Genomic DNA, 14,148 nt, shown 5'->3' on the forward strand with positions numbered 1-14,148 from the left:
AGTTTTCGGTCTTGTTTTGTGTGGGCTGCTCATTCCAGTCACTTGGAAAATATCCGAACTGTATTCTCCGCCACTTTGTTTTGTCATTGCAGTGCAGTTTTAAAAAAAAACGACACTTTCGACAGTACCCGGAAGGCAGCGGAACTGCTCGAGCTAACACAGATGACTCGGTCGCTAACCTAGCAACAGTAACGTTACATGTCAACGAAGAAAACTGTTTGTACGCCTTTTGTCAACACAAACTCATCCGACCAGCAGCGTAATTCAGGAAAATGGTAAACATAAATTGTTACTAAAGAGCGAACAACAACTAACTTGCACACCAACTAACCCAAACACACCTAGCGTCGTTATGTATGTAACCACTGTAGTGTGGCTAACGTTTGCTAACGTGGTCTTTCGCGATGTTATCTAACTTAATTGATTATTGTACAAAAAGTAATTGTTATCATGCATCAAGAGACACATTATTGTTTTTAGGGTAATAATACGCAGGGAACTCAAACTAGCTAAGCAGTAGTGTTATTACTATTCAACCAACATTATTATCTAACGTAAACATCCACTTTATAATGCCTTTATATTGGATGGATTTTGTCAAGTCAACATAACATATGATGTGCAATGCTGTCTCATTGTGACACTATCGTGCTTGCATATTAACGCCCACTTTAATGTTAAGATTCCAGAGTTGTCCAACCCGTCCGTGCTTATGAAGGACCCCCAGAGGGTCCAGGAGATCCTTGAGTCCATGGTGAAGGCTGGCTCCAACACCGTGCAGGTCTCATACTACATCAAGATCTGCAGCAGATGTTCATGCCTTTACTTAAATATAAACCCAGCATGAACAGTATTAGGAATGCGTATTATTTTTCTGTTTTTCATCCAGGTGATCTCGGACTTCGACATGACCCTGACACGATTTGCATACAACGGAAAGAGGTGTCCTACCTGTCACAGTAAGTTCACTGACAGATGAGTTGCAGTTGATGGCTGGTTTGGGTGGATGTATCATTGTGTCCCTTTTATTGCATTTGCAGATATTCTCGACAACAGCAAACTTATCACCAACGAGTGCAGGGAGAAGGTAATGATTCAAAATCAAGTTTTTTGAAATATTTTAATTTAGAAACGTGATCTTTTCTGAATCCCTGTTTCCAGAAGACAAAACATTGCAAAACTTAATATCAGCTTTAAGTCCAATGGGGTAAAATGCTACAGTTTTCTACATGCTTGCGTGTTATCGTTTTTTTTTTTTATCTGAGTGTTGTTCTGTGTCTGTCAGCTGAAGGAGCTGCTCAACACTTACTACCCAATAGAAATTGACTCTGCACGATCAATTGAAGAAAAGCTACCCCTTATGGTGCAGTGGTGAGTTATATGACACAGCTTCTTCTACACATAACATATCCTGTTTTCACAGCCTTGTGTTATACCTTAACCTTACAGGTGGACTAAAGCCCATGAACTTCTGGTTCAGCAGGAGATTAAGAAGGACCTGCTGGCCATGGTGGTGCGAGAGTCTGATGCCATGCTGAGGTCAGAAATCCTGCTCCATGAGAATACCTGATGCTCTTTCTGATGTTCCAGTGTTAACACATAGTTCTTCAGGGTTCATTAACTTTAATGCTGATGTGATTTTGACAGGGAGGGATACCAACTCTTCTTTGACCACCTGCATGAGCACAGCATCCCTCTGCTCATCTTCTCTGCGGGGATCGGAGACATTTTAGAAGAGGTTATTCGCCAGGCCGGTGTCTTCCACTCCAATGTCAAAGTGTTCTCCAACTACATGGACTTTGATGAAACTGTGAGTGTTTAGAAAAGCGCTATATCAAATGAATGTATTATTAATATTAGTAGCGGTGCCACAAACTTCATCTTGATCCCCAAGCCAGGGACTGAAATAATGTTTTTTTTTAACCTGATATGTTGGTATAGGGAGTATTGAAGGCTTTTAAGGGAGAGCTGATTCACATCTACAACAAAAGGGAAGGAGCGCTGCTCAACACGGGCCACTTCGAGGAGCTGCGGACGCGGCCTAACGTACTGCTATTGGGAGACTCTCTGGGAGATCTGACCATGGCTGATGGGGTGCAGGACATGGAAAACATCCTAAAGATTGGCTTCCTCAATGACAAGGTAAATAAAAAGAACACGCCTTTATGTTCATCATGATGATTGCAATTCAATATTTAGTACCTGCTACCCTTTTGTAAATATCACAATCTTTTCACATCTTTTATACTCTCATCAATCTTTCTTCCCATCCCTTTGTTTCTCTCTCAGGTGGAGGAGAGGAAGCAGTCTTACTTGGACTCGTATGATATTGTTTTGGTAAAAGATGAGACTTTGGAAGTCCCTAATGCCATGATGCTCTACCTCACTGGGAATAAGTGAACTGGGAATACCACTGGCCAGTTGGTTTTTGACACTCCAGCGCTGTCAGCTGAAGAGGCCCCCGCTCTGAAGTGTCAGTTGAAGGCTAATCTTTTTCTTCATACTCTATTTTTACAAAACTATACACCAGTCCAGTTGAAAGTTACCACTCACGTACACCATGTCACCCTTTAATATCTTTGTCCATCGGCCTCCCTCATGGCTGGATGGTGAAACTCATTTAGTACCATACTGTGTGTGATGGAGGCCAGATTTCCCGCGAAGCATGTAAGGTTTTTGTGAGGTCATGAGTGTTTTTATTTTGTTTTGGGGCGGACGATGTCGTTGTTTTTTTTTTTTTTTTGTGGTTTTTTTTCATAAAAGTTTTGGTCTTCTTAGAAGAAGTCATGATAAAGGGAACAAAAAATGCACAACATGAATGGCAGCACTTCTCTCCACATTTACAATGAAACAGATGTCCAGCCTCTAACATAAAGCTTTTTTTACAGTTAATTTTTAATCCAATGATTTAAATAAGTGTGTTTTACCGTCAAGTCTTCCTGTTACTGCTCACATTTTCAAACATGCTGTGCTGTTTCTTTTTTTGTTTAAGGAAACTGTTTTTTATAACACCAAGGTTTTGTGTTGGAATAGGACAACTGTACTAAGAAACAGACTAACTTACCGACAAAAATAAAAATGCAAAGCTTTTTTAAGGGTTGCAGAATTCAAATGACATGTATCAACTCAAATCTACCTCAGACGTGTCACAGTATCATACGGTGTTATGTTGATATTTTAAATTAGGTCATCTCAGCATGTTGGTTATGAGAAGGATTGGTCCTTCAAATGTTGTTTCTTTCTGCATGTCATCACACAAGTCCCCAAAAACGCTCTAAAGCAGGATCAACCCCATTATGTTATCCATCATGTCTCAGCATTGTGCCATGTTGTAATGCCATTTCTTTTTGTCATCCTCCAGACTCATCACCTCTTCACATGTCCCAACTTTTCTGAAATAAAATGTAGTTCCAGATGTTTCGACGTTTTAATGAATAAAAAAAAGTCATTTAAGTTAAGACCACGGGAAAAGTCAATGAAGCTCATTTACAACTGCACATCTTTCATAGAGTACAAAATGTTTGCATCGATGTCACAAAACATTCTTTCAAGTTGGTATAATTGGATTTTAAGTTATTTTACAAACGTACAATTCCCAAATACAATGAACAAATCAGTGTTTTTCTGTATTTCCCCAGGCACTGGTTTGAATACTGTTTAATGTCCATGTTTGAGTCAGAAATGCTTTTTTCAACAGAGCACATTTCACTATGACCCTCCTGTCACATTTTGTTCTAACACCCGTTTCCTGTTCACAACACACTGACTGACCAAACATGTTTCCTTGTGCTGTCAGTGTTATTCAGCTCCATTCAAAGTCTTTATTTTAACAGACAACACATTTTTATATCAAACACCACAGTAAAACCACAGCCACACACTCCTCGTTCTCACCTCCACTGACTTAGTGAGTTTGTCCTTTACAGCTCGTCTCGTCTCACTTGTTCAGGCTCCTTATCTTGACGTCCCAGCTCCGCTTCTACAATCTTCCCATCTTTATTTGAGTCCTGGTTATTGAACATGTCCTCAATGATGCTATCGTTATTGAACCCGGGCCGAAGACGACCCTTGCCTTCCTGAACTTGGAGCATGATGAAGGCTGAAAACTAAAGAAAACAGGATTTTTGGTATGTTAAAATACATTTTCACTTATAATATCCGGACTGTTTGTCTTGCTTTTTTAAGAAACTTTAAGCATTTTGCAGGACCTAGTTCGTCTGCTCACCTCCTCTAGAGGGACCTCTTTATCACCGTTGAGGTCCATGGCAGGAAAGAGGGGATCAGGGCCGTCACCCAGCCACACAAACATGAAGCCCTCAGGCACCCCCTTCTGCAGCTCCACCAGCTCCAGCTCAAAGAAAAGCACAGCACTCCTGGGAACTCCTCCAGCTGGGGACACCAAGATGGAGGAGAAACATGATTCTCAATAAGAAATATTGCACAGAGGGCGATCACATCAGATCCAAATACTGACCTCCACTTTCACCATGACCCCAGTGCGGTGGAACTACCACTCTCCTCCTCTCGCCTACACACATCCCACTCAAACCTTCCTCCAGACCTGAGATCACCATATTTGCTCCCAAAGTCGTGGTGGAGGGTGAGTTCGGGTCCCTGGGAAAACACAAATAACCTGTCACCCATCCGAAAATAAACGAGGCACTTTTTTTCTGTATCAGAACCCTTACGCCATGCAGACATATGTGTTGTTGTCATAGGTAGATAAATGTTATGATATGTGCGCTTCAAAGCTAATTTAAAATGTGCCAGACAAGGAGCCAGCAATGATTACATGCATGAACCAGGAGCAGGAGGAGGATGCAGTGCAGTAGAGTGAACAGCAGAGGGAGCGCTCACGAGGAGTACAGCAGGGTGCCATCCATCAAGGAGCAGTTATAGTGATACTGGATCAAATCGTCAGCTTCACTGGTTGCGCTACATTCCTGAGGCTTGTGGGTAACTGTGATCATGACAGGGTCTTTGGGGTTGTGGAAGTCAATGACGTGGATGTCAAAGACCAGCACAGCAGAGCTAGGAATGAGGTCTCCTACAGCGGGACAGAAGAAAAAAAGAACAATGGAGGAACTTAGTGGTCAGCTGGTCCATTTCAAGTAACTACAGCTTAGTCTTACTATCCGTGCCAACTTACCAACTCCTTCTTCCCCGTAGGCCATGTGAGGCGGTATGGTAATCCTCCTCCTCTCTCCTATACACAGCCCCTGCAGAGCTTTGTCCATCCCCTTGATCACATATCCCATCCCAATGTACGTGTTATAGGTGCTGTTTCGCTGGTAGCTGCAAGGAGAGGTGGTGTAACTCAAGAGCTCAATTCTGCAAACATCTGTTTGTTTTTCTGGGGGGAAAAAAAAGAGGATTTTTACCTCGAGTCAAAGGCGGTGCCGTCCTGGAAGGTGCCATTGTAGTGGTAGCGGATATAATCTCCAGTCACCGTCCTGCGGTTGCAGCCTTTAGGCACCTTCTTCATCTCCACTATCAGATCATCCTTAGGGTTGAACATATCCACCATCAGCACCTCAAACACCAGCGTGGCCTGAGGAGGGACCTGAGTTCCTGAGAAGAGAGTTGCAGTGTGTCTGTGTAGCTCAGTCTTAGATCCAGAAGGTTTGTACTCCACCTCAGTGTGTTGTTTTTCCTCCACACTGAGGCGACAATAAAGTAACTGTGTGAAAAAAGCAATTAAGATGAAAGCCCACTGCAATAAAAGACCCATCTCATGCCCTTCACGATGTATGTCTTCTTAGAGTTTGTAGCCAAGTGAAACCAATGGTTGCTTATAGTTCCTTAAAGTGGGTTTATGACTGTGATCATTGATCATTTCAAGTACATGTGATACATAATTATTCTGCTGCTTAAATATGCAAAACAGCGACAAATGCAAAGTGACATCCAGCAAATGTGAACTGCTACCTGACTTCTATCAGCAGATTTAAATCACTCTTCATCTATTACTGTAATCTAATACTGCACTGGATGAATTCAAGTCAATCCATTAGGATATCAATTATGGTTTACTAATGTAATGCATTAAAAGAAACCATCTGATTTAAAATGCTTATAGTTGGTTTGTAAAGTTCTTATAAACTAGTCCCCATTATTACCATAGCCATTCTCTCCATATGCCAGAAAGGGTGGGATGATGATGACCCTCCTCTCCCCGACACACATGCCTAACAGACCCTCGTCCATGCCTTTGATGAGGTCACCCTGTCCCAGGTAGGTGTCGTAGGTCGTATTCCTCGAGTAACTAAATCAAACACAATTCAAAGATCATTAGAAAGAACCGGTCACCCTACGGCAGCAACCCTGCCTGCAGCCTCACCTGGAGTCAAAGGCTTCACCCGACAGCAAGGTGCCGTTGTAGTGGTAACGCACGAAATCTGATGCCACAGAGGAGCGCTCGCAGCTTGCAGGTTTGCTGAGCTTGCGGATCTGGACCTTGTCCTCTTCATTCCACATGTCCAGCAACAGAACATCATACACCAACACGGCATCAGGAGGGATTACACCACCTGTCACAGAAAGAAAGTAAAACACAGAAAGGAGTGAAAACAGCTCAGTCAATGAATTCATCACAGTGCTGTGACATTATCCACATAGTGCTGTGACATGTACAATGTTTTTGTTTTTGTTTTTTTTAAACCTGTTCCGATGCTTCCATACGCCAGGTGTGGGGGGATTGTGATCCGCCTACGTTCATTGACACACATGCCCTGAAGACCTCGGTCCATCCCTGTGATGAGTCTGCCCAGACCCACCTGGCTGATGAAGGCTTTTCCTCGGTCATGACTTCAGACAAAGAGGTTGTATTTAGTTAGAAAGTATTTAGTATTCAAATAGTATTTAAAAAAAACAAATGACTTTTCAATACATGGCAACAAACATTCACCACTCTTACAATAGAAAAAGTCATGTTTTTAAATAGAAATAACCTTTTCAGCCTACATTTATCAATTCAATCAGACAGAGTGCATGAGATGGACACGTCTGCAGTTTTTTTTTTTTTATCTCAGATACAAATTAACTTTGAAAGATCCACCAGTGTTTGCAGGATTCCATGCTTTCTATGGATATAACCACCATATGACTACATAATGCAACTTTAAGGAGACGTGCTCCTAAGGACACTCATCATTATTTCAACCAGCATCAGTAGGCCTACATTTTGATCCTGTAAGAGGTATTATTACTGCTGTGCCCCAGTTATCCTTATTTTCTCGCGGTTTGCACATGAGTTGTAATTTTATCTTGGCTCGTTCTTAAAATCTTAATATGCAACTTTTAATTAACAGGTATGGCGTAATTGTCATTCAAATGTTTGTATCGCTGTTTTTACCTTGAGTCAAACTTTTTCCCGTCATCAAAGAAGGTTCCATTAAAGTGATAACGGACAAAGTCTCCTGTTGACACTTCTCGAGGACACACTCTCGGTATGTCGTACCGGTCGACAACAACATCCAGAGAAGGTCCGGGGCTGCAATCCACAGTGACTGCATGAAGGAAAAATAAGACCGAGGACACTAACAGATCCATTTGGGGGAGAGAAAAAAAAAGAGACTACAACTGCGGAAGCTCGCTGAGTGCGCAGAGAGTTCGTCTGCCAGCGGAGTGATGCAGCTGAAGTGAAGAGAGTAGAACCGCAAGACGCCCGGGACGGAGAGCTGTGTGACGTGTGCAAAAACAAGATAATGTACTTCCGTTTACGATTACAAAAATAAAAGTCACATCAATTATAGACCAAGGAAATCCAAGCCTTTTTAAAAACAGAAACTTGCAAAAATATACTAACCTGAATAAAAAAAAAAAAACATTGAGAATTCAGGTTTGATTATGTTACTAAGTGTAACTTACTGAAGCTTGAAGAACCAATTTACAGAATAAATATGAAAGCCTACTACTGGACTAAATGTTGATTTATCAAAGTAGCAACACTTAAGTAAAAGAAGAAAAAGAAGCTTCTTAAAATTGTTCTCCTTTTTTATTTTTCTTGTTAGGTTTGTTAAAAAAAATAAAATACAGGCGTAAATGTTGCATATGTGATGGAGGTTGGTCTGCCACCTGTGGAAAACAGGCTATGGCAGGATTTGTATTCCAAAATTAGAGTCAGGGACATGGAAGATGTTTTAACAGCCTTTTTCAGGACAATATAAAACTTTTTAATTATTCAGTTTATTGAATTGTTTTGTATACGCCAACAACTGATACATTCCTGGGGGAGGGGGATTACAGTACTTCTGAAACATGACCCTTTAGAAGTTGAAATGAACTCTAAATATTCCATTGGGAATAGTCCACATTAAGTATGAGCAATCAGAAGAATCGTCTTGATGCAGGATATTTTTTTTATTTTGCAACAAAACCTGATCTTTTACTCAATGTTTTTTATTCTGTCTATAAAATTGACTACACTTCCGGTCTTTGTCGTCTCCGTGTGTGCCGCTTGATGCATGTTTTGGGTCCATGTACTGAGCACAGCAGGAGGAGCGGCCCCCGGGCTCCCTCCCACTTTTAATGGAATTCTGCAAACGTGTAATTCCTGGCTCAGAGGCAGGCCCTCTGATTTCACTCACGTATGAGGTGAGCCGAAAGTGATACAGTGTCTGCCCAAAATCTGCAACTAACACTTTTCCTTCTTATCATGGACAAACATGGCAGGCTTGTGCTCCGTGCGTTAAATTGACTATATTGTTGCTAAAAGTTACACACAGACACATCTGTGTATCTCGTTATAGGGGGCTCTGGGTCCTAAATTCCAGCAGAACCAGATATCTAAGAGCCTGGAGGGATTGTTTGTGAATAGTTACACTCAGATATATCTCAGACTCATATTTTAGATTCAGAATTTGGAGCTCACCACTCGTGCCTCAGCTTGTCACTTTTCTTGGAATGTGCATATTGAGAACAAGCTCAGATAAAAAAAAGAGCTTTTTGCACAGCTGTGCAGACAAAACAGTTATTCGTATCGTATCATCTACTACCTGAGATTAGAACACTCTTGATTCAATTATTCAGTAGTAAAAACAATAAGATCCCTGTTAACATGTCAATCGTTTTAAGATGTGTGGGGTGCTGTGACCATGGAAAATACATAAGAAAGTTGGACCCTCTCGGTCCAGAAGCTGTGACGTCTTTATTAAGTAGACGGAGTTACCAGCATTCGTACCGGAAGTGCGAAACATTTTCTTCAAGGCAATTGCCAAGAATGCAATGGCAAAGAAATAATTATTCTTATTTTAGGCTATATCGTCTTCATAAAAAAAATAATAAAACATCGTAGGCCTGCAGAAAAGAGGCAACAATGCGAAATATCATTAAAATATACCTACAAAACTAAAGCTGAAACATTTGTTTTGGAAACACTTTGGTCTATTGCATGCATGCATACGATGCATACACAAACGATAATGTTTATTTAATATATACATATATATATGTTAAAGCTCAGCATGGGTCCAGAAACATTTTTGTCAAATGAAATGTGTGCACGCCAAGAAAAACAAGGAAGTGTGTACGGCGGCATGGTTATAATGCAGAAAGACTAACATACATTTCTTCCACGTATCACAATGATTTGAATTATGGCTGGGCGTGTAGGCTACATTAAAAATAATATTTAATTTGAAAAAAAAAAAAAAAAAGCATCGTGAAAATCAGTGACACTTTTATCTTGAAAGTTCTGACCGGATGTTATTGAGTTTCGCCTCTGGTTGGACGAAACTTTGCTCGCCTACGTGCAGACAGACATGAGCAATCCATGGTGAAGTAGAGGAAGTTTCCAGACCCATTCAAAACAAGAACCTTGTCCTTCTGGAGGCGGCGGAGGTGATGGCGCTCCTGAAAAGCGTGGTCCTGGTGTGTCTGCTCCCGGTCCTGGTCCAGGTGGAGGCTCAGTATGAGAAGTACAGCTTTAAAAGTTTCCCGCAGAAGGACATCATGCCACTGGACTCTGCGTACAACTACGCGCTGGAGCAGTATGGGGAGCAGAACTGGGCAGAGAGCATCAAGTTCCTGGAGCTCAGCCTGCGGCTCCACCGGCTGCTGCGGGACAGCGAGGCTTTCTGCAGCCGCAACTGCAGCTCCGTCAGCCGGGACAACGACAGTCTGTTCGCCGACAGCACCCTCCGCGTCGTGCGCCATATCCTGCTGAGGGCTGCGTGCCTCAAGAAGTGCAAGGCGGATTTTCCAGTGTTTAAAATCACATACCCACGCAGGGATTTACTGGAAACTTTTGAGAAAAGGACGCCGTATCGGTACATACAGTATGCGCAATACCAGGTGAGGCCAGGGGGCTTGATGTGCTGAAGGGTTTCACCTAAGACACGGGCGCAAAGTAAAAGTAGGCCTTCCCCACTGAATTGTGACATAAAATTTACAACAACACAGGAAACTGAAAAAGTGTGACTGAAAACTGAAAGGGCTGTGAAGTTACTGCAGGACATTTAGGAGAGATTTGGCCATTATTAACTGATTTAGACCTCTTTTTTTTTTTTACAATAGCCTGTAGATTTATCATCGCCATAACTGCGCGTAACGGATGCACTAACTGAACCAAAAGTGTCTGCAGTTGGTTCCCGTTGTCAGGTCGACTCCGACTCACTGAGCGGACGTCTTTAGGCATTAGACGCGCAGTGTAATATCTCAGCTGCTTTGTTGCGCCCTCCTGCCGACAGAGCAGGGGAGTTGAGCATGTGCCACGTCTCTTCAGTGTTCCCCTCAAACAATCCCCGTATTATTCTCTCTGAATGAGGACCATTTGTGCTCACAGGTCAGATTTGGACTTCATTAAAGTGGAAAACGACCTCCAGGTAATCTCCATGTTAGTGTAAGTGCCTCTGAAGATGAATAGAAAGACATTCAGAAGCTACATTATTGACACTCACCACAGTGTAGGTTGATCTAACTGAACTGGTGAATCAAAGGCTCCAACTACAGCTCTCAAAAAAAATCTCCATATCCACAAACCTGCTTTGATTTTGACCTATATTAATTGTATGATATTGGACCTTGGATGTATGTGATTATCATCATCATGAGGTGGATCTCTCCTTGTGTTTTTACATCTTATACACAACTCTTCCTATGTACAGCATAGTTTCCCACTCAGTGACACATGAAGAATTTAATGATCTACATCTGTGAGTTGTCAGAGTTGGTCATCAACGGGGGTAATGACGAGAGCTTCTGTTTTCACAAAACGAGTATGTCATTAAAATATTAGAAACCTGAAACGATTCTTCTGTCAAATCAAACCCTACCCTTATAAATGATCCTATCTCCTACAGCTGAACAACCTGGAGAAGGCTATTGCGGCGGCCCACACCTTCCTCAAGAAGAACCCCACCGACCCCTATCTGACCAAGAACATGGACTACTACAAGACGCTGTTCGACGTCGACGAGTATCTCATCGACCACGAGGAGCAGCCGTATGAAGTTTGTAGATCAACGGTCGCCTAAACGAAACGTCCACTTAGCTGTTCAGACTTCTCAAAAAGCTTCTCCTTGTTGTGCAGAGTCTGTTCCTGAAGAGCGTGACGCTCTACAACAGCGGCGACTTCAGCAGCAGCGCCAGAAATATGGAGCAGGCCGTCACGCAGTACTTTGAAATCTACAGTATGTGCTTGGCAGGCTGCGAGGGCTCGTATGAGATCGTCGAGTTCAAAGACTTTTATCCCACGCTGGCAGGTGAGAAGACAGCCACGTAATCACAACACTGCACAAGAGTTCATTTTTAAGAGATGACAATAAATGTGTTCTCCTGTTTACCTCAGATCTCTACACTGGTGCGCTGAAGTGCAAAGTGAAATGTGAAGAGCACCTGACTCCAAGTGTGGGAGGCTTCTTTGTGGAGAAGTTTGTAGCCACCATGTATCACTACCTCCAGTTTTCCTATTATAAATGTAAGAACTATGACACAGACTGATGCTCTGAATTCAGGCTTTTTCAAGGAAATCTGTGTAACACCGTCTGAAATGTGTTGTCCTGTGATCCCTCTGCAGTAAACGACGTGAAGAACGCTGCTCCATGTGCAGCCAGTTACATGCTGTTTGACAGTACAGACCAGGTGATGCAGCAGAACGTAGCGTACTACCGCTTCTACAGGGAGCAGTGGGGACTCGAGGAAAAAGACTTCCAGCCTCGGCCTGTGAGTGAAGCAGAGACTTTGCAGCGTGCACTTTGGGTTGTCTGCTAAAGTTCACAGTGGTCGTATCAAGCCAAGCAGGAAAACTGTAGCGTAGAGCGGTTTTGGCGTGAACATTAACACAATCTAAGGGTGGTGATTAGAGACTCAGAGACTCTTGTAAAGAGAGCAGCAGCAGCTGCAGTGTACCAGCTCTGTTTGTTTCTGGCCTCACTCATAAACCTCTTTGCCATCTGAATTTGCCCAAAGTTTTTAAAATAAATGTTGGTGCTGCTTTTACTTGAAGGCCTTCAAACTAAGATACACAAAAAAAAAAGAAGAACAGGCTGAACGCTCTAAAAGTCACTAATTGGTTTGTTCGCTCAACAGCTGATGTCACTTTTGTTTTGCAGGAGGCGCTGAAGTATTTTATCGAGACGACCAAGCAGAAAGAGATGCTGGAGTTTGCACTGAACTACCTACAAACAGACGATGAGGTATGTTGCTACGAAGCTCGAGATTATGGTGGGAAGCTTTGTTTTTGGGGCAGCAGAGTGACAAAGTCCAGTTAAAATCACATTCAGTTATATATCCCCGCTGCCAATAAGATTAACAGGTTGTTTGTTAAATGTATGTTATGAGATTTAAAAGATAAAATACGTTCTAGACAGATTTAAAGACCAGTTCATCCAAATTCTAGACATGTTGTTGTTGTTGTTGTTTTTTTTACTCAGTACTGCTATCTGGATTTGCGGTTTTGATCTAACAGGTTTTCAGATTTTCATCGTTGGGATGTTTTGTTTTTTTTAAAGCGCACACAAAATTCCACCGTTGTGCTGGGGAGGAGGCAGACGTTTCAGAGACAAACATCTCAAAACCTCAGCAGATAAAACCCAAACCGCTTGCATTGCCAAGACAACCCCGGGGATATGAAAGAAGGGAAATATGTCGGTACTGAACTGACACTTAAACTTGGCTCAACAACAACAATTAAACCAGCTGATGTGGTCGAATGTTTTTCTTTTTCAAAGCATTCTAAAGCATATTCGGGTCTATAGATTTAAAATTTTGAGGAGTAAATAGCAGACTGAGAGCAAGCTGTTGTTGAGGTTACAGAAAAGGTAGAAGAAGGAAAAAAAAGTCTGAGGATGAAAGGGAGAGGGGATGAAGGCTGCGGAAGAAACAGCAGCAGGAGGGGGGGGGGGGGGGGGGGGCTGTGTTTTCCGCCAGCAGCATGTGGTATGTGGCTGGGAGGTGTTGGCCACTGAGACTGTGCCACATCCATCTAACTCAGGTCAGCCCCTCCCACCTCCACACGCTGCCTGGACCTGAGCGGAGGAAGGGAGGAGGACTGAGAGATTTGAGGCTGAATTACAGGGAACACAAGTGACAGATTTATAGACCAAAGGAAAAAGGGATACTTTTGCCAGGTTGCATGGAAGAAAGATAGTAAAAAATAAAAACAGTTTAAAAAGCCTACTTTCTGTTGACTGTGAGTGTTTTGTTTTCACTTTAGGATGAAGTGAGTCCAGAAGAAATGGCCTCCTCTCACTCAGAGCATCCCGACACAGAGTTTGAGGGGATGGGAGACTACGAGGAGTCCTTCCTGGCTGAGTGGTGGCAAGAACCCAAAACCAAGTCTGACACTGGAGAGGTGGCAGACTGATACTGTCCTTGTCTCCTGTGCAGAACATATCCTGACAACAAACAACATCAGCAGACACCTAAGGAGAAAAAAAAAACACAACTTATGCACATGTGTGTTCCCCAACTGGAGAATATAAGGACCAGCTCATTCATAATGTTGATCAAGATCAGAGATTGACATGTTCTGTCTTGGCTGTCATCAGCCTTTTAAAACTCTTCTTTTTTTTTTTATTGGAAGACGTTGGACTGTATGCCAATGCTTGTTACTGACTTTTCTACATGTTTTATTTAATTAAAGATGAATGCCCGTGTGTGTCGGGGCGTGAGGAATATGACATGTAGCTTTTCATTCGCTGAGGATTT

The 14,148-nt window shown here is 42.4% G+C and overlaps 4 protein-coding genes across 4 annotated transcripts in view; 2 read left to right on the plus strand and 2 right to left on the minus strand.

Annotated features, from left to right (window-relative positions):
* LOC132995519 (SH3 and cysteine-rich domain-containing protein 2-like) overlaps positions 1–14,148 on the minus strand; it is a 191,946-nt gene that overhangs the window by 116,197 nt on the left and 61,601 nt on the right. The gene's annotated exons all lie outside the window — the stretch shown is intronic.
* LOC132995735 (cytosolic 5'-nucleotidase 3A-like) lies at positions 118–3,090 on the plus strand. Its single transcript, XM_061065871.1, has 9 exons — positions 118–275; positions 683–781; positions 890–959; positions 1,041–1,087; positions 1,286–1,371; positions 1,450–1,539; positions 1,648–1,810; positions 1,942–2,142; positions 2,290–3,090. The coding sequence occupies exons 1-9, from the start codon at positions 273–275 to the stop codon at positions 2,398–2,400; spliced, it is 870 nt and encodes a 289-aa protein (XP_060921854.1). The 5' UTR covers positions 118–272; the 3' UTR covers positions 2,401–3,090.
* On the minus strand, positions 2,975–7,658 carry fkbp10a (FKBP prolyl isomerase 10a). Its single transcript, XM_061065870.1, has 10 exons — positions 7,355–7,658; positions 6,662–6,807; positions 6,341–6,530; positions 6,120–6,265; positions 5,382–5,571; positions 5,150–5,295; positions 4,858–5,047; positions 4,475–4,614; positions 4,226–4,389; positions 2,975–4,106 (listed from the first exon to the last, which is right to left on the minus strand). The coding sequence occupies exons 1-10, from the start codon at positions 7,549–7,551 to the stop codon at positions 3,921–3,923; spliced, it is 1,695 nt and encodes a 564-aa protein (XP_060921853.1). The 5' UTR covers positions 7,552–7,658; the 3' UTR covers positions 2,975–3,920.
* On the plus strand, positions 9,728–14,115 carry p3h4 (prolyl 3-hydroxylase family member 4 (inactive)). Its single transcript, XM_061065529.1, has 7 exons — positions 9,728–10,293; positions 11,301–11,450; positions 11,531–11,702; positions 11,789–11,917; positions 12,017–12,162; positions 12,552–12,635; positions 13,655–14,115. Exons 1-7 carry the CDS (start codon positions 9,844–9,846, stop codon positions 13,802–13,804), a joined length of 1,281 nt encoding a protein of 426 aa, XP_060921512.1. The 5' UTR covers positions 9,728–9,843; the 3' UTR covers positions 13,805–14,115.

This window comes from Labrus mixtus, chromosome 20 (assembly GCF_963584025.1).
Source record: "Labrus mixtus chromosome 20, fLabMix1.1, whole genome shotgun sequence".
In the NCBI taxonomy this organism is placed as follows: Eukaryota; Metazoa; Chordata; class Actinopteri; order Labriformes; family Labridae; genus Labrus; species Labrus mixtus.